This window comes from Microtus pennsylvanicus, chromosome 11 (assembly GCF_037038515.1).
Source record: "Microtus pennsylvanicus isolate mMicPen1 chromosome 11, mMicPen1.hap1, whole genome shotgun sequence".
Classification (NCBI taxonomy): Eukaryota; Metazoa; Chordata; class Mammalia; order Rodentia; family Cricetidae; genus Microtus; species Microtus pennsylvanicus.
In genome coordinates this window covers 59,049,187-59,070,941 of record NC_134589.1, presented here as the reverse complement: position 1 = coordinate 59,070,941, position 21,755 = coordinate 59,049,187, and the positions used below count along the sequence as shown (strand labels likewise).

General features: G+C 37.4%; 1 protein-coding gene across 34 annotated transcripts in view; it reads right to left on the bottom strand.

Moving 5' to 3' along the window:
• Ncor1 (nuclear receptor corepressor 1) overlaps positions 1 to 21,755 on the bottom strand; it is a 151,501-nt gene that overhangs the window by 92,290 nt on the left and 37,456 nt on the right. For 23 of the 34 annotated variants that reach the window (XM_075992178.1, XM_075992177.1, XM_075992174.1 and 20 more), the window contains 6 exons: positions 19,054 to 19,246; positions 17,884 to 18,066; positions 8,314 to 8,427; positions 2,730 to 2,786; positions 1,949 to 2,001; positions 1,594 to 1,620 (listed from right to left, as the gene is read on the bottom strand). In XM_075992178.1, the coding sequence (XP_075848293.1) occupies positions 1,594 to 1,620; positions 1,949 to 2,001; positions 2,730 to 2,786; positions 8,314 to 8,427; positions 17,884 to 18,066; positions 19,054 to 19,246 (627 nt within the window). The remainder of the gene's footprint in view (positions 1 to 1,593; positions 1,621 to 1,948; positions 2,002 to 2,729; positions 2,787 to 8,313; positions 8,428 to 17,883; positions 18,067 to 19,053; positions 19,247 to 21,755) is intronic. The other 11 variants (XM_075992184.1, XM_075992205.1, XM_075992194.1 and 8 more) reach the window with 1 other exon arrangement.

The window sequence follows — 21,755 nt, the reverse complement described above, 5'->3', positions numbered from 1 at the left end:
GGTACTTCCCTCCTAGGAGAATATACACCAGCACATTTAGAAAGATGAGACTGCTGCTCAGAACAGAACATCTCTCCCACAGACATGACACAACAGTCTAGGAGCAACAAAGGGCAATCTGACAAGACGGAACATTTCTCACATGTCTTAATAACAGTGTCACTTTTTAACGTGGAAGCACTGTAACCTTTTAAAACAATGTCATGCAGGTTCAAATATATAAATATTTATATCCCACCTACTTACAGAAATAACTCCATGCTGATTATTCAGACATAAATACAAAGCCAATGAAAATAGAAATAAATTTTTGGATTATGTGTCACTCAAGAATAACAATGACACTGGCTCCACTCAAATAATCATAGACAATCAGTAGCTAGATTAATGACAAAGCAGTCAAGAGATGAAAAGAATTATTAAAAATCACATTTGCTATTTCATACAAAGCAAATGTTAGTGGTCAAAGAATAGCTACTGAATGATTTACGCAGATGTGTGTATCTGAGAACTTCAAAAGTAACATACAGTGGGACCATTGCTATGTATCAATTTCTCTGGTTGCAATTATATGCTACTCAAAAATAAATATCAATCAGTAAATAACTTTAAATGTCTACTAAGAATTTAAGTGAAGTCAGCTAGTCAGTACTCATCTCAACACAGTCTAACATAGGCAATGTAAATAACATAAAATAAATAAAAAAACAGTGCAGCTTTTCAGCTTACATTGAAGGAGAGAAGACAAAAGACAAACTGAAGTTTTGTGGGGAAGTCACTAAATGTCGCCAACTATATTTTAACTGTTGTCCTCCTTTTAAAAACATTTAAACAGCTCAGTAGTATGAGTTTAGCCTAATCTCCTAAAGGTTCTCAAGACCATGGCAATATCTCACAGAAAAATTCTTAAATAGATGACTTTATTATGAACCATTACTTAAGAGAAGTTAAAATTACTCCAATTGTAATAGTTGTCATGCACACTACCATGCAAACATATTTGCCACCACTCCTGCAAAGTAGTCAATTACTGTACACTCTCAGATATTAAAAGAAAAAATATAAATAATAATGTGCTCATTTGCAACTATAATAGTAAATAATTATAATGTTCTGGATACACTTTTAAATGCATATAAATAGAAATATCACATTTTTTTTTACCAACTTAATAATAATTCACCTAAAATGCTCTAAAAGTATGATAATTAACAACAATTAAAAAAAACCTATCTAGCTTCTCTTACTCCAATCAGATCAAGAAATTAAGTTTACTTTTCATTTATTTTCTTATTCCAAGATCTGCATCCATAAAGGCCTGGTAGTAGGATGAGCAAGGCAAAGCAAACTACATTCTGGAACAGCCTCCTCACCCACATGAGGGGGCTGAGCCTTCCAAGGCACCAGGACATTAAATGGCAGAAGGGTCTACAAATACCGTCATTAGCAAGAGTCATGGAAGGGATTTCCCTAGAATAGGGTTTTGAATAATGATAAAATGATCCGTGGCACTTCTACTTTGCAATGGCAGATGTGGCTTGGTGGGGGACGGTGTCATCACTAGTCTTAAATGAAAAAGCTTCATTATCTTACTTCATCATGCGCCTTGCAGGTACTCCACTGAAAAAAACACAAAACAGGAGGCAAAGAATTCAAGCCTCAAGGTAAGCCATTTCAATGTTAAGTATCCACCTTTTTTTTTATACTAGCAGATTATAAAACCAGCTAGTTTATGCAATAATTTATTTTATTTTTTGGCCTCGGAAACTCAAATCTGTTACCCCAACCCCCAAAAAGCCAGAGGAAGATAACATATAGTAAAACAACAGCAATTTACACAAATCTAAAACACACCTACACTATTATAATAATGTCCGCAGATAACAAAAATGATTTCTTTATAGAATATATGTTCTTAAATTGAACTCCAAAGATGGTAAATACTTACGTCTTGATGTTCTCATGGTACACCTTGGTATCTGATGGCTGGTTATAAAGTGGCTATAAAATAAATGACATTCATGTGTAGAGTGTTGCACTTTCTTATAGTAACAAAATAATATTTTATTGTGAGACTACCTAAATTGGCTATACCGCAATACCCAACCAAAACCTGCAAATGTCAGGTTTCCCTGTAACCCCATCTCCTTCTGCTTTCCTACTCCACTAAGGAAATATGCAAACCTATTGTATTTTATAAGTAAGCCTCATCATACTTTTAATTTCAAAGCCAAAAAGAAATTACACACTATCCTTATCCTAACAATATGTTCGATAAACTCTATTTTCTTTAATTACTTCTTCCTCCTAGTACCTGATGGCATGAAATGGCTGTTCAGGCAAAACATGCTCAGGATAATGCTAAGGTAAAAGTAACTAAGTTTACTCACAATTATCTTAGGATTATAACAAACTTTCTGCCAGACTATATATATATATATATATTTTTTTTTTTTTTATATTTTTTTTTTGGTTTTTTGAGACAGGGTTTTTCTGTGGTTTTGGAGCCTGTCCTGGAACTAGCTCTTGTAGACCAGGCTGGTCTCGAACTCACAGAGATCCGCCTGCCTCTGCCTCCCGAGTGCTGGGATTAAAGCCGAGTGCCACCCACCGCCCGGCTTAGGCTATATAATTTTTATCCAAAAATAAAGGGATAGTCCATTTTAGCCCAAGAAAAAAAAATTAAAAACACAATAATGACATTAGAAATTAAAACAGAAATTTCTTACCAGTTCAACTTTTGGGCCAAGACCTTCAAATATTTTATGAGCTTCTTCTGCTTTTTTCTATGGAGAAAAACATTATTGTATTGATAATTAAAGATTATATTAACCCAAAGAAATATAATTGCCTATTTGAAAATACTTATCTAAGACTAGTCTGCAACTGAATAAGCATGCTAGACATGGTGCTAGCATCCTTTAATTTCAATTTTCATAAGTTTCTCTCACTAAATTTAATCAAATCTCTAGTCAAAATCTACTATCTGTAGTGAGAGTAACACAAACAATTAGGAAGTTAATAAAATATTGGGACTATAGAGAGAAGAAATAAAATTTAAATTGGAAATATACCAAAGTATATCAAATATTTAATCTATGTTGCTGTTAGTAAATATTTAAAAGCATAAAGTACCAAAAGAAGCATATAATAAGCTTACTTTCTAGTTCCAAGAAACCTAAGTAATAATTGAAGAATAGAAAAATACCTAGTTTTATTCCAAGCATTATTTGCAGTAAAATAAAAGTTTAATCATATATTTAACGTGCTATTTTCAAAAGTAGAATAATCAAAACAAAAATATCCTATAACAGGATCTTCCTTGCCAAGACCAAATTAACTGGAGCAGCAAGGCAGCTTGTGGCTAGCTAAAGTGCTTGCCATCAAGCCTGACAACCTGAGTCCCATCCTGAACCCACATGGTCAAAGAGAGGACTGACTCATCAAGTTATTCTCTGTCCTCTCCATGTGTTACACATGCACTGGCACAAATACTCACATGAAGTAAATACATAAATGTAAAGCTTTTAGCCTTTGAAGGATATGGCTGAAATTTTTTTTAATATAAAACCCACCCATTGGCTGGGTATGTAGTTCAGTTATTAAAAATACTTACATAGCCTTAGGCCCTGGGTTCAATTTCTTGCATCATACTACACCTCACGTTTTCATATAATTTTTAGTCTAAGTCTAGATATGTAAGTAAGTAATTCTTCAAACATAGAGTGAATGTGTTCTATGTGCCAAGCACTTTCTAGACACTAAGAAAACAATGGGGGAGGAGGAGAAAAGCAATTTCAGTATAGAAAGATTGGTTTGAAAGGCTCATGGATATTAGAGAATAAGTGTACTCCACATATAAGACAGATAAACACTAGACAAACAAAATAACCTGGGAGCAAATGTACTAAAAGACACTTACTAGATCATAGGAAGCCTCCTCTGGTAAAATACTACCAAGAAGGGAGTTTGCTGATTAGGCTCAGACAGGGCCAGAGAAGTGGCTCAGTGGGTAAAAGCATTTGCTGAACAAGCCAAAAGATGAGATTTGTCCCCAATACATGCAAGGAGAGAACTGATTCCACAGTTACCCTCAGCCCAGTACATCCATATGTATGTGTAACCACATAGAATAAATATATTTTAACAAGTATAAAGTTTGGGCTACTCTGTAGAAAGTAAGAAATAAGGTTTTGTTTGGAGAATTGTATAATAGAAAACAGGTATGAAGGATGGGTTACAAAGTAAAAAACAAAAAAAAAACTGTAGGAATGAGATACAGCAGTCATGTGCACAGAAAATTCAACTTCAGCAAAAGGAGAGAAGGATGTATTCTCGTTAGAGACTCTTTAAACATACATGGTGTGACTAAGGGAGGGAAACAACATGACAGGAGGATGTTGGCACCCAGAGTAATACCTAACACTTTTCCTTTCTTCTGTGCCATATGCTGTGGCAAATGAGCCAGCCAAAATATAAACTACTTCCACAATCTTCTCCATTACATACTAACAACCATTGTCTCTTTTATTTTTACTGACATTGGAGCACCTACAAATACTTTGGGAACATATAACTGAGCAGAGATAAAGCAACTCAAACTGTTTTAAAAAAAACTTAGTTTAGGAGAATAGTTTAGAGAGAAAACAAACTTAAGTCGGAGTTCAAATATGAACCAAGGCAGCTTTTCTCTCATAAAGCCAGCTTTAATGGTCTCCTTTTAGGCAGTTTTCTTTTTCCCACCAACTTTGTAAATAGAGACTTTTTATATGTAATAATGGTTCCAATTACTTCGGCCACACCGAGCATAATTCCCAGAGTAATTAGACTCCCACTATACAGGAATAACTGAAAAAAAAGAAGTGCTCCTGTCATTATCTCATGTCTTCTGGCCAGTGGCATCAGGACAGATAGGGTTACTCACTTTAATAGGTCACAGAAGCAGTCAAAGTCTTACAAAAGGCAGCATGTTGAGAAGCACAGAGCTGGCAGAGATGCCCAGAGAGGAGATTCCCTCAGATTCCCTCTAGAAGCCCCTATTTTAGAGCTACACAAGAACAACTCAAAACAACAACAACAAAAAAAAAAACACCTAGTAGAAAGGTTTACTAAGAAAATATGGCTTGACAATTTACTAAGAGTGAGTTAAAAACATTTTTCTTTCTTTCTTTCTTTTTTTGTTTGTTTGTCTGTTTTGTTTCTGGAGACAGGGTTTCTCTGTGTAATAGCCCTACCTGTTCTGGAACTAGCTCTTGTAGACCAGGCTGGTCTCGAACTCACAGAGATCCACCTGCCTCTGCCTCCCGAGTGTTGGGATTAAAGGCATGAGCCACCACCACCTGGCAAGAACATTTTTCATCCATGAAAAACACTTTTCACTGTAAGAAGCCATGACTCATACTGAGACAGCAAGTTTGGCTATTCTTTGCTTTGTGGAAGGAACAAGAAACCAAAATGAAATGATCAAAACAGAAAAGGTCTAAAATGAATTTTCAAGTCTGACGATGGGCATTAAGAAATTTAACTACCTAATGAAGACATGTATATAATTAAACACAAATTAAGTTCTCTATCAGATCTTAATATTTTTCAGTCTTCATGCCCCATTAGGGAATCACAACATTCATTAATTTGTAATTGTTTAACTTGTATAACAGTTTATTTAAAAAAGTAATCAATAAGTATCACTGAATCCATTTTATTTTAAAATGAACTAATACTAAAATTTTAGATATAAAAAATCCCACTGTCTATTAATTCTAATCTTACATTATCATAGAGGTTCCAAATTGACCATAAAGGTCACCAGCTTATTAAAGTATTTTGTGGCTCTGAAGGGTATTTCTTAAAAACCAGAAGATTTGCCAGGCATGGTGGAACGTGCCTTTAATCCCAGCTCTTGGAAGGCAGAGGGAGGCAGATCTCTGAGTTCAAAGCCAGACTGGTCTATAAAGTGAGTTCAAGGAAAGCTAGAACTGTTACACAAAGAAATCCCTGTCAAAAAAAAAAAAAAACCCTAAAGATATAGCATAGAACCTCTCAAACGAAGGGCATACTTGTCTATTCTGACCTAACTCTTCCGCTAGGTATGACATAAAGTGGAACTTATTTTTTTTTTAATCTTACTATCTTCCAATTTCATTAGATTTACTATTCTGGCCAGTCAATAAACTGTACTCATTCTAAGCTCAGACAATTAAATATTAATTGCCTATATTTTTACCAGCATGTGACATTTATCACACAGAAGCATACTTTACATATGATTCTCAGTTATCTACCCATGTACAGATATATGAGTTCAAGATTATTTTTATATGTTTATTTAATAATGGAATTAAAATTATTTTTTAGCTTCCCTGTTGTCTTGATTGGAGTTTCTATTGCTGTGAAGAGACACCATGACCACAGCAACTCTTTTATAACATTTAGTTGGAGTGGCTCACTTACAGTTGAGAGGTTCAATCTATTACCGTCATGGTGGAACATGATGGTAGGCAGGCAGACATGGTGCTGCAGTAGTGGCTGAAGTCCTACATCTTGCAGGCAACAGGAAGTAGTATGTCTCCCTGGAATAACTTGAGCATAGGAAACCTCAAAGTCCACTCCCACAATGACACACTTCTTCCAACAAGGTCATATCTACTCCAACAAAGCCACACTTCCTAATAATGCCACTCCCTTTGGGGGCCATTTTATTTCAAACCACCACACCTGTTTTTCTTTGTAGTGTGTGTGGTGCATGTAGAGACCAGAAGCTGATACACTGTACCCTCTTCAGTTCCTTATCGCACTTTTTTTGAGGGTGGTATGGTGATGGGAGGGACAACACAGTGTCTCATTGAACCCAGAACTCACTACTTTGGCTAGGCTGCTGGCATGCAAGACCAAGGGATCCTCCTGTCTCTAATTCCCCAAGCTTATGATCACAGGCAAGGCAAACTCAGCTTTTTATATGAATGTTAGAAAACTGAGCTCATATCCTCAAGCTTGTACAGCACGTACTTTTACAGAATGAAGCATCGCCCTAGCCCTTACTTTTTTTATGTGGATAGAATTTCATAATTATTATTTACTTTAGAACATATTATTCATACAAAAGGCTCAGAATACTAATATACTATTTTACTACCCTAACACCACAGAATGCCTTATTTTTTTTAAATACTCTTCCACTTTTGACACTTTTTATAGATTCAATCTATTACCATCATGTACTCCTGACTCTTATTTAGAATTAGTTCTTCAGGTGCACTCCCTAATTTTCCTGCCTTTATAAATATTGCTAGGCTTGCCTCCCTCTCTTTAAGTTTTCTATTGTGATACGTAAGCTAACTAGGGTCCTGTGCATGCTAGGGAGGTACTCCACCTCTGCATCCCGAGCTATTAGTTGCTTTTCTTATGACCAATATCCCTCTCAGATCTGGCTATCTGTATAAAACATACCAAACTGATAAATCAACTCAGTACAAAGCAAATAAATTCAAACAACAATCCTGATCTTTGCCTTTATGATTACCCTTAGTTATTAAATCTTACTAATAATTAGGCTCCATTATATATTCTGAAATCAAGTCTTCTAGAAGTCAATTGTTAAGCTTCTCTGAGGTAACATTTCCTTTATATTGAAGTAAAATAAGCTGCCCTTTAACTGCAAGTTACAGAGCCAAGAAATGGTCAAAAGCCAACACTGTCAATACAAACACAACTCACAGAACTATTTCCTGAATTTCCTAAGTGATGGAAATTTGCCAACTAAGAGAATGAAACCAAAAAAAAGTTTTAATAAAAATAAAAAAGAAACCCCACCTAAAGGTCAAAGTCCACACAGAACTTTTTTGTTTTTGTTTTTTTGGTGTGTTTGTTTGTTTCTTTTCTGAGACAGGGTTTCTCTGTGTAACAGCCCAGGCTAGCAAGGGCTACATAGGGATATCCTGCTTTGAAACAAAACAAAACAAACTTGCAAGCAAGCATGATGACACATAACACTTAGGAGACAAAGGCAGAAGGGTTGCTTCAACTTAAGAGGTTAGCCCAGTCTATGTAGCTAAGTATAGAGTTCCGTGCTATCCAGAATGCACTGTAACTTCCTGTCTCAAAAAAATAAAAAGAGCTGTTTCGTATACCTATCAGTATGTTTATGATAGCAGAATCAGCTGATAAAATTCTAATCAGTGAATTAACAATTAAACAATATATAATGTAAAACAGAACTCATGTTTTAATGTAATTACAATAGAATATAGTCAGAACTGGAAAATCCAGAGTCAAATAGGTTTAAAGCATATGTTGTCGGAAAGAATAAACACTTACCCGATTCTCATCATAAATAATTTGGACAATACTACGGTGTTTCTGTTCCACAGGAGGAGGGGACACAGGCTTCTCCGGCTCAGGAGGTTTAGCTGCTTCTTCTTCGAGCTGTTGCTAAGAAATCCGGAAAGAACTGTCAGACATCTGCTGCAGATCACTCATCAGTAGCCAGGATAACACATGCCACTGTGCACTTCTTGTTGTTTCTATAGGGTGACTATTTCTCTACAAGAGTCTCAAGAATCCAAGAGCTCAAGGCAAAATAACCAGATGCATTTTAATACTTAAGTATCATAAACCATGCTAAGATAGACAAACAGACATAAAACAAAAGGAAAAAACTTTGACTATTTCAATTCTGATTAAGGAGAAACTAAGTTTAAGGAAAGTACTTACTATAACTGTATCACAATAGCCTTTGAAAACATTGAGAAAAGTTACATGTTACAGATACATGGTATTTGTAAAGGTTTGTTGTTAACAGTATGGTAGGAAAGGGTAAAAGGACTAATTCCTAGCTAATAACAGTATCATGTACAAACCCAAACTTTCTTCTTTTTTTTAAAGATTTATTTATTATATGAACAACACTCCTTCCATGTATGCTTGCATGCCAGAAGAGGGCACCAGATCTCATTATAGATGGCTGTGAGCCACCATGTGGTTGCTGGGAATTGAACTCAGGACCTCTGGAAGAGCAATCAGTGCTCTTAACCTCTGAGCCATCTCTCTAGCCCAAACCCAAACTTTCTATCTATGTAATATTGCTCTTGTCAAGAGACACTGAAGCCGGGCGGTGGTGGCCCACGCCTTTAATCCCAGCACTCGGGAGGCAGAGGCAGGCGGATCTCTGTGAGTTCGAGACCAGCCTGCTCTACAGAGCTAGTTCCAGGACAGGCTCCAAAGCCGCAGAGAAACCCTGTCTCGAAAAACCGGAAAAAGAGAGAGAGAAAGAGACAGAGAGAGACAGAGACAGAGACACAGAGAGACAGACACTGAACAACTGGCATATGAACTACAAAGCAAAAAGCTATCTATTAGGCTGTGTTAGTCAGTCTGTCTAGGTTTGAATCTGAAGGCATGATCATAATAATTTTTCATGGATACTTAAGTATCTAGGTCACTCATACATGAAATAGGGATAACAACACTATTTAACCTGCAGTTTTTAAGCAAGGATTAAATGACCTGTACTCAGCATATACAACTCTAAATGCTCAGTAAATATTGCCTATTACTATAAACAGGAATTTGCTTTTATTGCCTTTTTCAGCACCTGAAACCTAGTAAAAGCTAAGCAAATATCCACATTGATTATTAAGTAATGATAAAGTCTAGTATAAGGGGAGAGAAAAAAATGATCTGTACTAACAAGACCCACAGTGAGGTTCTATAAGTTAGGCAACATCCCGCTGAAAAGAAAAATCTTCCCAACAAGGACTGGGGATGTACATAACAAGGTGGGGAGAAGTGAAGAAACACAGAAAGAAATGTGGGCTAGGATGATAGTTCAGTTGGCAAAGTATTTGACTAGCATGCACAGAGGCCCAGAGTTCATTGATCACCAGACCAATGGAAAAGTAGCTAATAGCACACACTTTTAACACTTTTAATCCCAATGCTGAGAAAGCAAACACAGGTAGGGGCTCATAAGGCCGGCCAGCCTAGCCTAATAATGCTCCAGGCCAGTGAGAGACACTGTCCCCATACTAAAGTTGACAACACCTGAAGAACCACAGTTGAGGCTGTCCTCTAACCCCACCTGAACACACAGGCTCAGTACACAGTCCATCATGTACACCTAAGGCTGTCATCTGACCTCCATGTGCATACAGAGTCCATCACGTACACTGAGGTTGTCTTCTGGCCTCTAGATCCACACAATCCTACCATTTGGCATTCACAAACACACACACACATGCAAAGATAAACATAAAACAATAATAGACTGAAGAAGAAACTGCTCAAAGAAGTGATACTCTCAGCATTACCATGTATGAGGCCCAGCATATGAAAGGAAAGAGAAGGGGTTTTGGGAATTGGGAGCAGAATGGAGAATCAAATCAAATGACTTGAAATAAACCACCCCCCCCCAAAAAAACAAATAGAAATTTATTATAGAGAATTCACTTACACCCTCCAAAATGAACTTACTTCTAGACAAACTATAACTGATCTTTTTTTAAAAAAAAGTTTCAATAACCAGTAGAAAAAAAATCTTCAGATACACAAACACACACACACACACACACACACACACAAATCTTTCCATTAGCGCAACCTAATTTAACCAATGTTTAAGTTCTGCCAACACTCGAGAACAAAATAATTACAATATTTAACCATCTCAGTTTAGACATGATACATGTTCAAATCTTACCAAGACCAGGCAAGGACAGGTAAGAAAGAAATGGTAGAGGCTGGCAAGATCGTGCAGCAAGTAAAGGAACTTGCCTGAATGCTATACATTATATAACGACCTGAATGCTATACATTAAACCCATGTAAAGGAGGAAGTAGAGAAGCAAGTCAACCAAGCTGTCCAGTGACCTTCATGCCCACTGAGCATGTACACGCACATACTTCTGAACAGAACATGTACACATATCTTATTTTTGTTTTTTGAGACAGGGTTTCTCTGTGTAGCCTTAGCTGTCCTAGAACTCACTCTGAAAACCAGGTGGTAGCAAACTCATAAAGGTCTGACTGTGCCTTCCAAGTGCTGGGATTAAAGGTGTGCACCATTACCCAAGAGCACAAGTAATACTTTTTAAAGAAAGGAACAGTATAAACTAGTTGGTTGCAATGGTTCACCCCTCTAATTCCACCACTCAAGAAATTCATAGGCAGAAGAATTACACGGGGTTCCAAGACAGTCTAATGCATGGGAGTTCAAAGCCAGTCTGGGTTACATATGACCCTGTCTCAAAAATAACAAAAATTATAAAAAAAATTATAACCTGATCTCTTTCATAAATTTAAATCCCCAAATAAACAGTAGCAATTTATGAAAAGAATAAAATAAGGCACTAGACAGACACACCTTTAACCCCGGCACTCGGGAGGCGGGGGGCAAACGCAAGTGGATCTCTGCAAGTTTGAGGTCAGCCTGGTCTATAGAGTGAGTTACTGGAGTATATAGTGAGACCCTGTCTTGAAAAACAAATAAATCTAAACCTAGAGATGCACAGGTGATTTAAAACATTAAAACAGGGGCTCGCTTAGAGATTAAAAAGAGACAACTACACGACTAGCAAACAAATGTAAAACAAGCACTTCTTTGTAAATAAAACTCAACATTGCTTTATTATTAAAATATCTGCAGACGGGCATAATAGCTCACACCTAAAATCCCAATATTCAGGAGGCTGAGACAGAGTACCAGGAGTTTCAGGCCAGTCAGGGCTACCAAGAAAGATTCTGTCTAAATGAAAAGAGAAAGGAATATCTTTACATGCCAGGAAAATACAGGATTTCTCAACCTGATAAAGAATTTCTACAAAAATTTAGAACAAAATCAGTAATAAAAGACATTATTCTAATACATAAGGCAATAGAAAAACAGCAATAAAAACTGGAAAGAAACAAAACTGCCAGCCTGTGAGCATTAATTATATGGAAAACACAAGCAATTTACAAAACTAAATCATTAGCGTTAAAACTATAATATTTAAAAATTCGAATGTAATAGTTAATTAAAAGTACTAATATTGGGTTAAAGAAATGACTGGGAGGGGGTTAAAGTACTAGCTGTGCAAGCATGAGGACCTGAGCTTCAATATGCAGCATCATATTGGGTCAACTGGCACTCATCTGTACTCCAACACTGGAGAGCAGAAAGAGGAAGATCACTGTGGCTCACTAGAGAACAAGTTTAGCCAACTGGTGAACTCCAGGTTGAATGCTAGACCCTGTCTTAAAGAAGGATGGTGAGGGCTGAGGAGATGGCTCAGAGGTTAAGAGCACTGACTGCTCTTCCAGGGGACCTGGGTTTAATTCCCAGCAACCACATGGCAGTTCACAACTATCTGTAAAAACTATCTGTAACTCCAGTTCCAGGTCAATTTGACACCTTCACACCAAAATGCACATAAAATAAAAGTAAAATAAATAATTTAAAAAAAAGAAGGAAAGTGAAAAGGGAGAATACATCCAATGTTAAATTCTGGCTATCACACGCAAATGAGGGCCAGCAAAATGGCTCAGTGGGTAAAGATACTTGCCACTAGACCATATTACTAGAGTTCAAGCTCCAGGTCCTACATACTGGAAGAAAAGTTCCAAAAGCTATTCTCTGACCTCCAAACCCACATTGTAGCATACATGTTCACATACAAAGTAAATGAAAGGAATTTCAAAAAGTAATTAAAATATATTAACAGTATAAAAAAAAATCAAGCTACCAGAGATCTTCATCAGTTGTAGAGTACTTATCTAGTATGTGTGAGGCTCTAGGCTTAATTACTAGTATCTCAAAAAATAAATATTTTTAAATATGGGCTACAAAAACCTGATGACCTGTGTTCAATCCTAGAACCCACCTATGTAAAAGTAAAAACAACTCTGCAAAGTTGTTCTCTGACCATGTGTATTGTAGCACCCACACATTCCCCCACTTGCACACAAACAGTAATAAAAAAATTAATTAAAATTAATACCTATGATTTGATCTAACATAACGTATGAAGAATATTTAAACCAACAACAAAAGCACATGAAAGACCTTATAAAACACGAGCACATATACTATATTCGTAAAGGCAGACTTATAGTCTATAATTCCATTAAAGCTCACAGAAATCAAACAAGATTTTTTAAACTACTATAAGCCATGAGAAATACTAAAATACAATCATAGAGATAATTACCGTGCTGTATAATAAGAATCATTAAATATCTTTAACAATTGGCAGAAAATACTGTTTCTACAACAAAAGACCAATAGATGCAAGCACAAAGCCCAGATATCAACCTATATAAGCTGTAAATATGAACAGTACATTAGATAGAAAAAATAAACTTTATTTTCTGTTTTTCTTTTTTAACATTTATTATTTATAGGGGTCAGAAGACAACTTGCAGAAGTCAACTCTCTTCTTCACCACACATTCCAAAAAATAAACTCAGGTTGTCAGTAATGGAGGAAAACTCCCTTACCCAGCAGGCCATCTTGTTAGTTCGAACTTTTTAATGAACTATGCATGAAATAAAAATGCAATTTCGATCCCTACTTTGAGAATGACACAAATATATGTCCACAAAATTAAACAATAATGTGAGAAGCAGCTAAATATAGTACAGTAAATAGACATACTCACATATACTCAAAATAAAGTATTTTCATCATAAAACAGGATTATGTTATGATAGTTTTTACATAAGTAACCCCAAAAATTCTACCAGGGAACTTCTATAACTCAAACACCTTCAGTAATGTAGCAGGATACAAGATTAACTCAAAAAAAAAAATAAGTAGCCCTCATTTACACAGATGATAAATGGGCTGAGAAAGAAATTAGAGAAACATCATCCTTTACAATAACTGCAAATACCATAAAATATCTTGGAGTATAACTACAACCAAACAAGTGGAAGACCTGAATGACAAGAACTTTACATCTTTGAATAAAGAAATTGAAGAAGACATCAGAAAATGAAAAGGTCTCCCATACTCTTGGGTAGGTAGAGTCAACATAGTAAAACTGGCAATCTTACAAAAAGCAATCTAAAGATTCAATGCAATGCCCATCAAAATTCCAGCAACACTTTTCACAGACCTCAAAAGAACGGTACTCAACTTCATAAGGAAAAGCAAAAAACCCAGGATAGACAAAACAATTTTGTACAATAAAGAAATTTCTTTTCTTTTCTTTGGTTTTTCGAGACAGGGTTTCTCTGTAGCTTGGGAGCCTGTCCTTGAGCTAGCTCTTGTAGACCAGGCTGGTAAAAACAACTTTATTTTATGTGCATTGGTGTGAAGGTGTCAGATTCCCTGAAACTGGAATTACAAACAGGCATGAGCTGCAATGTGAGTGCTGGGAACTGAACCCGGGTCCTCTGGAAGAGCAGTCAGTGCTCTTAACCACTGAGCCATCTCTCCAGCTAAAGAAATTTCTAGAGGCATCACAATCCCTGACTTCAAACTCTACTGCAGAGCTACAGTACTGAAAACAGCCTGATATTGGCATAAAAACAGACAGGAGGACCAATGGAACCGAACCGAAGACCCAAATATCAATCCACTTACCTACAAACACCTGATTTTTGACAAAAAGCAAAAAATATAAAACAGAAAAAAGAAAGCATATTCAACAAATGGTGCTGCCATAACTGGATATCAACATGTAGAAGAATGAAAACAGATTCATATCTATTGCTATGCACAAAACTCAAGTTCAAATGGGATCAAAGACCTCAACATAAAACCAACTACACTGAACCTCATAGAAGAGAAAGTGGGAAGTACACTTGAACACACTGAAACAGGAGACCACTTCCCAAATATAACCACAGTAGCACAGACACTGAGAGCAACAATTAATAAATGGGACCTCCTGAAACTGAGGAGCTTCTGTAAAGCAAACGACACAGTCAGCAAGACAAAACGGCAGTCTACAGAATGGAAAAAGATCTTCACCAACCCCATATCAGACAGAGGGCTAATCTCCAAAATATACAAAGAACTCAAGAAACTGGTCATCAAAAGAACAAATAATCCAAAAAGCAAAAATGGGATACAGAACTAAACAGAGAACTCTGAGCAGATGAATCTAAAATGACTGACAGACACTTAAGAAAATGCCCATTATCCTTAGCCATCAGAGAAATGCAAATCAAAACAACTCTGAGATTTCATCTTATATCTGTAAGAATGGCCAAGATCGCCGGGTGGTGGTGGTGCACGCCTTTAATCCCAGCACTCGGGAGGCAGAGGCAGGCGGATCTCTGTGAGACCAGCCTGGTCTACAAGAGCTAGTTCCAGGACAGGCTCCAAAACCACAGAGAAACCCTGTCTCGAAAAAAAAAAAAAACAACAACAACAAAAAAGAATGGCCAAGATCAAAAACAATAATGACAACTTATGCATGAGAAGTTGTTGGATAAAGGGAACACTCCATTGCTGGTAGGAGTGCAAACTAGTACAGTCGCTTTGGATATCAGTATGGACATTTCTCATAAAATTAGAAAACAACGTTCCTCAAGACCCAGCAATACCACTTTTGGGCAAATACCCAAAGGATGCTCAATCATACCACTGGACATGTGCTCAACTATATTTATGCCAGCATTAGTTGTAATAGCTAGAACCTGGAAACACCCTAAATGCCCCTCAATGGAAGAACAGATAAGGAAAATGTGGTACATTTATATAATGGAGTACTATGCAGCAGAAAAAAATAATGACATCTTGAAATTTGCAGGCAAATGGATTGAGCTAGAACACATCATATTGAGTAAAATAACCCAGACACAGAAAGACAAATAAAATATGTATTCACTCATAAATGGTTTTTAGTCATAAAGCAAAGAAAAACCAGGCTACAGTTCACAAACCCAGAGAACCTAGACAACAAAGAGGACCTTAAGAGAGACATACATGGATCTAATCTAAGTAGAAAACTACAAGATCTTCTAAGTAACTGGGGCGCATGGGGATCATGGGAGGATAGAAGGGTAGGGGAGAGGAAGGAAGGGTAGCAGAGAAAAATAGATAGCTCATTAAAATCAATTTTTAAGGGACTGGAGAGATGGCTCATAGGTTAAGAGCACTGATTGTTCTTCCAGAGGTCCTGAGTTCAATTCCCAGCAACCACATGGTGGCTCACAACCATCTGTAATGAGGTCTGATGCCCTCTTCTGGACTTCAGGCATACATGCAGAAAGAATATTATATACATAATAAATCAATATTTAAAAAAAATAAGTAGATATGGAGCTGGAGAGTTTAGTTCCCAACACCCACATGAGGAAGACCATAACTACCTGTAACTCCTGCCCTCCAGAAATCTGACACTTTTTTGGCCTCTAAAGGCACCCGTACGCATATACATAATTAAGAAATAAACCTGGAAAAAAGATAAAGACAACCCAAATGTCTACCAACTAATGCATAGATGAGTAAAAGTAGTATGATTGGCTCTACAATGAAATCAATTTAGTAACAATTTTAAAATGTTGATGCAAATACATCATAGGCAATTCTTTTTGTTTGTTTGCTTGTTTTTTGTTTTGTTTTTTTCTAGACAGGGTTTCTCTGTAGCTTTGGAGCCTGTCCTGGAACTAACTAGCTCTTGTAGATCAGGCTGGCCTCCAACTCACAGAGATCCACCTGCCTCTGCTTCCTGAGTGCTGGGATTAAAGTCAATTCTTGAGGCTATGTCATACGCTTCTATTTAACTAAACAGGTAATTCATACAGACAGAAATAGACAAGTAGGTTCCAGAAGATAGAAGTGTTAGAATCAGACATCAAGTACTAAAGAATAACGGGTTTCCTTTAGAAGTTACAAAATGTTCTAGATTCAATAATGGTGATAATCTGCAAAAATTTATGAATATATTACAAATACTTAAGGGCACACCTTGAAAGAATAAATACTGTGGTGTGAATTACATCCCAGTTTTAAAAGGTGCTTCACTGATCCAGTTTCGATAAAATGAGTCTATAGTCCCAGCTACTCAGGAAACGAAGCAAAGGCATCATTTGAACCTATTAAGTTTAGTGTCAACCTACACAAATGTATTAACAACCTAGGCAACATAATCAATGAGAACTTATCTCAAAAAAAAAAAAAAACAAAACAAAACAGGGAACCCTGATTGCTCTTCGGGCTGATGAGGGAGGGAGACTTGATTGGGGGAGGGGAGGGAAATGGGAGGCGGTGGCGAGAAGGCAGAAATCTTTAATAAATAAATAAAATTTAAAAAAAAAAAAAGGTTCAACTCCCCCCTCAAATGACTGCTGAAAAGAAAGAAATGATATGCTAGAAAATTTTTTTTTTTTTCCTTTTTTGGTTTTTCGAGACAGGGTTTCTCTGTGGTTTTGGAGCCTGTCCTGGAACTAGCTCTTGTAGACCAGGCTGGTCTCGAACTCACAGAGATCCGCCTGCCTCTGCCTCCCGAGTGGTGGGATTAAAGGCGTGCGCCACCACCGCCCGGCTTAAAAGAAAAAAAAAACAAGAGAATACCTGCACATAACACACAAGGCAAAACATGAAAATAAATTCAGCCTCGTTCCTAATCAAGACAATGCAAATTAATTAAAACCATAGTTAAAACTATTTCACATCCAGGTCGAAAAAGAAAAACTATCATGTAAAGACAAGGATATACACAAACTGGCAGGCATATGTGCTGCCACTGGGCTATAAAATAAATTACCATTTTAGCAACCTTAATATCTAATGCACTGAGATACCACACTGTATAGTATAGCAGAGAAACAAAGGAATGAAACTAAAGAAACGAGCAGCAATGAAGAATAAGAATACAAGGCATATGAAAAGGCATGATTGCTTTTCTTAGCAACTTCTAGAACATAGCTATGTTAAGAAAGGAGTGTACCACTTACTTGCTTCTTTTTCAATTTAAGGATCTGCTGCTCTACTTTTGCAATCTCTCGATCTACCCGATCCATACTCTGTATTAACTCTTCCTTTGAAAGCTTTGAAGGTGAGGCGTTTTGATCATCCCCACATGGTTGCCCAGCCAGTGGAGAGGATGGAGCTTCATGTTTGCCTCCAAATGCTGGATCCTTTAGAAGAAAAATCAGAAACAACAATTTATTTCTCACGAACAGCCAATATTAGCATCAAGACTATCTTAACAGAAAACGTAAACTTTAAAGCACAGCAGAATCTGCCTGTGACTCTCAGCATATAAACAGCATTTATTGGTTGCAATGGTAAATGAAGACAGTTAACATGTCAACTACCGTACCTGGGGTAACATAAACAGACACAATAGCTACCCTTCAACAGCAGTGTGCTGTTTCTCTAATGGTGATCCATTCTCATATTCACACATAATTGCAAATATATATATATATATATAACAAAACACAGATGTTTATACTACTTCTATAGCTTGGATATATCATTCATTATTCTTTTTTTTAAGATTGCCTGTGTGTTGTGTGTTGTGTAGCCTGGCAGTGGTGGCGCACGCCTTTAATCCCAGCACTTAGGAGGCAGCAGCAGGCTGATGTCTGTGTGTTCAAGGCTAGCCTGGTCTACGAGTACCAGGATGGCCTCCAAAGCTACAGAGAAACCCTGTCTCAAAAAATACTTTAAAGAGGCAGGCGGATCTCTGTAAGTTCAAGAGCAGCCTGGTCTACAAGAGCTAGTTCCAGGACCTTCATCTGACCTTCATCTACATGCATGCCATACTGCATAGGCCCTCCCTACCACCACACAAATAAGAGAAATATGACAAAACTGACAGTCTTCAGTACCTTTGATCACATTTTGTGGTACAGTGAGCCACACAAAATGCATAAGAAATAGTCAAAAGAGACTTCTTTATTGAACTCCTCAAACTGTTTTCACTTACCAAAAAGTCAAAGATACTAACTGCATTCTGGGACTGTGGTTTATAGTTTTGCTTAACAATGTTTTGCTCTCATAGCCCAACCTGTACAGGCTGCTGTAATGTGGGCTTTTCTTTTAGCCACTGAGCCTGAAATATGGTTACATAAACATTATAGTCCTAAGCTCCACAGAGCAAGAAAACAAACATTTACCTTCTTAGCATCTGCAGAAGACCTCAACCCTTCTGGCAGCGTGTGAACTAAAGGTAAAACCGCAGCACTAACACGCTGGAAATGGGCATCAGAAACTGGCTCCAAGCGTGGTCGCTTGGACTCCAAGGAATCATGATCCACTGCGGAGGGACCTGAGTGAAACTGTTCATATCCAGTTCTTCTTTCTTGAGGCCTAAAACAAAAAAGAAAAAGAAAAACAAAAAAATAAAAACACCTGAAAATTGTTAAGTGACATTTAACTCCTTGCTAATACCACAACTTAGACTTCAGAATGAATGAAAGGTTATGCTTACTTTCAGAGTGAATTGCCATTCCCTCTACCTATGCCCAACTAATATTCGGGCATACCCAACTCATTGTCCATATACCATATGCATCCCAGGATACCTATGCATGAAGCATTTGTAGATAATGAAGTCATGTCATAATGTCAAAAGGCTAGACACATCTGAACCTCGCCTAAATATTATTAACACTTCTAACCAATGTCGCTTTGAGAAGTTCACTGGACAAATCTAGAAATAAAAGTCTTAACACAAGATTTTTATTTGTAAAAATATCTGAGTTTCTGAAAAAGATCCATATTTTAAGCAGGCAAGAACAAGGACCTGAGTTTAGATCACCAGACCCTACGTAAAGCTGGCCACTTGCCCACACTCATGCGCACACATGAGTATACACAGATTTTTTTTTAAGGCTTTTATTTTAGCTAGGCAGTGGTGGTGGTTCACACCTCTTAATCCCAGAACTAGGGAGGCTGAGGCAGGCAGATCTATAAATTCAAGGCTGGTCTAGTCTATAAAGTGAGTTCTAGGACAGCCAGGGCTACACAGCGAAACTCTTCAGAAAAACAAAAATACAAACAAAAAAAAGATTTTTAAACCAGGCAGTGCTAATACACGCCTTTAATCCCAGCACTCAGGAGGTAGAGGCAGGTGGATCTCTGGGAGTTCAAGGCCAGACTGGTTTGCAGAGTGAGTTCCAGGATAGGCTCCAAAACTACACAAAAAAAAAAAATCCTGTCTCAAAAAAACAAAACAAAAAAATTATTTTATGTGGATGATCATTTATCTGCACATACATAAGTGCATCACATGATGCCTGGTGCCTGAATAATTCAGAAGAGAATGTCAATTCCCAGAACTGGAGTTACTAATGGTTGTGAGCCATTATGTGGACAAACTTGGGCCCTCTGCAAAAGCAGCAAGTGCTCTCAACCACTGAGCCACCTCAACCCCCACCCCACAGATCTTTTTTTATTTAAATGTTTTTTTTTCTTTTTTTCTTTTTTTTTTTGGTTTCTCGAGACAGGGTTTCTCTGCGGCTTTGGAGCCTGTCCTGGAACTAGCTCTGTAGACCAGGCTGGTCTCGAACTCACAGAGATCCGCCTACCTCTGCCTCCCGAGTGCTAGGATTAAAGGCGTGCGCCACCATCGCCCGGTTATTTAAATGTTTTAAGAGTTATTTAAATTTAAAAAAACATTTTATTTAAATGTTTTAAAATCGGGCTGGAGAGATGGCTCAGTGGTTAAGGGCATTGCCTGCTCTTCCAAAGGTCCTGAGTTCAATTCCCAGCAACCACATGGTGGCTCTCAACCATCTGTAAATTCTGGCGCCCTCTTCTGGCCTTCAGGCACATACACAGACAGAATATTGTATACATAATAAATAAATATTTTTTAAAAATGTTTTAAAATCAAAATAACAAAGACAAAATAATAAGACCATGATCCAAAGCTAAAGTAACCAAGACAAGCACCCTCTACTAAGAAGATAGAAGAATTTACCAAAGATAAGCAGCTAGCCAAGCTCTTGGTACCTAGGGATTTGAGCTACTCTTAACTTTGGTCAAAAAAGCTTCTTATTGCACAGATTAATGTTTATATCTGTTCAAAGTGCTGACAAGAGGTAACTGTGAGTGTTCAGTTATAGATTTGACATATACATTACACACACACACCCTCCAAGATTCAGGGAACATCATAGCAGAGGAGGTAGAAAGTATGTAAGAGCTTGGGCTAGAGAGAAGGCTCAGTGGTTAAAACACCTACTGGCTACTCTTTCAGTGGTCCCAGGTTCAATTCCAAGCACCCACATGGTAGCTCAAAACTGTCTATAACTTTAGTTCTAAAGGATCCAAAACGCTCTTCTAGTCTACTGAGTACCAGGCAAACATGTGGTACACACACATACTTGCAAGAAAAACACCAATATGGTAAAAAAATAATAATAATAATAATAATTACATTTCTTTTAAGAATGTAAGAGTCAGGAAGGAATAAGGAGGCTGTAAGGAGGAGTGTTGTGAAATGCTGGCATCCAAACAGGACACAGCTGTCATACTCAGGAACTCAAAGCAGCCATAGTAACACACAAAAGATCCAGCCAGTTAAAAATCCCAACATGGAAAGGGGAAAAGCTCCTCATGACCCAACACAGTTGAGGAGTGAGTGGCAGTGAGTGGCTGCTGACAGGAGTTAGTCGCTTTTCTTGAAGAAGGATGCTCACGCCCTCAGAGATGCACTGGTCTGCAGACGGGCAACACTTACAGGACTTAGTGGGTTACAAAAGAAAAAGAAAAAAGGAAAAAAGGAGGAGGAAGAAGAGGAGGTGAGAAAGATAAAATTGGGAGAGAAATGTGTTGAGGGGGCATGAAGGGGGAGTGGATATGATCAAGATCT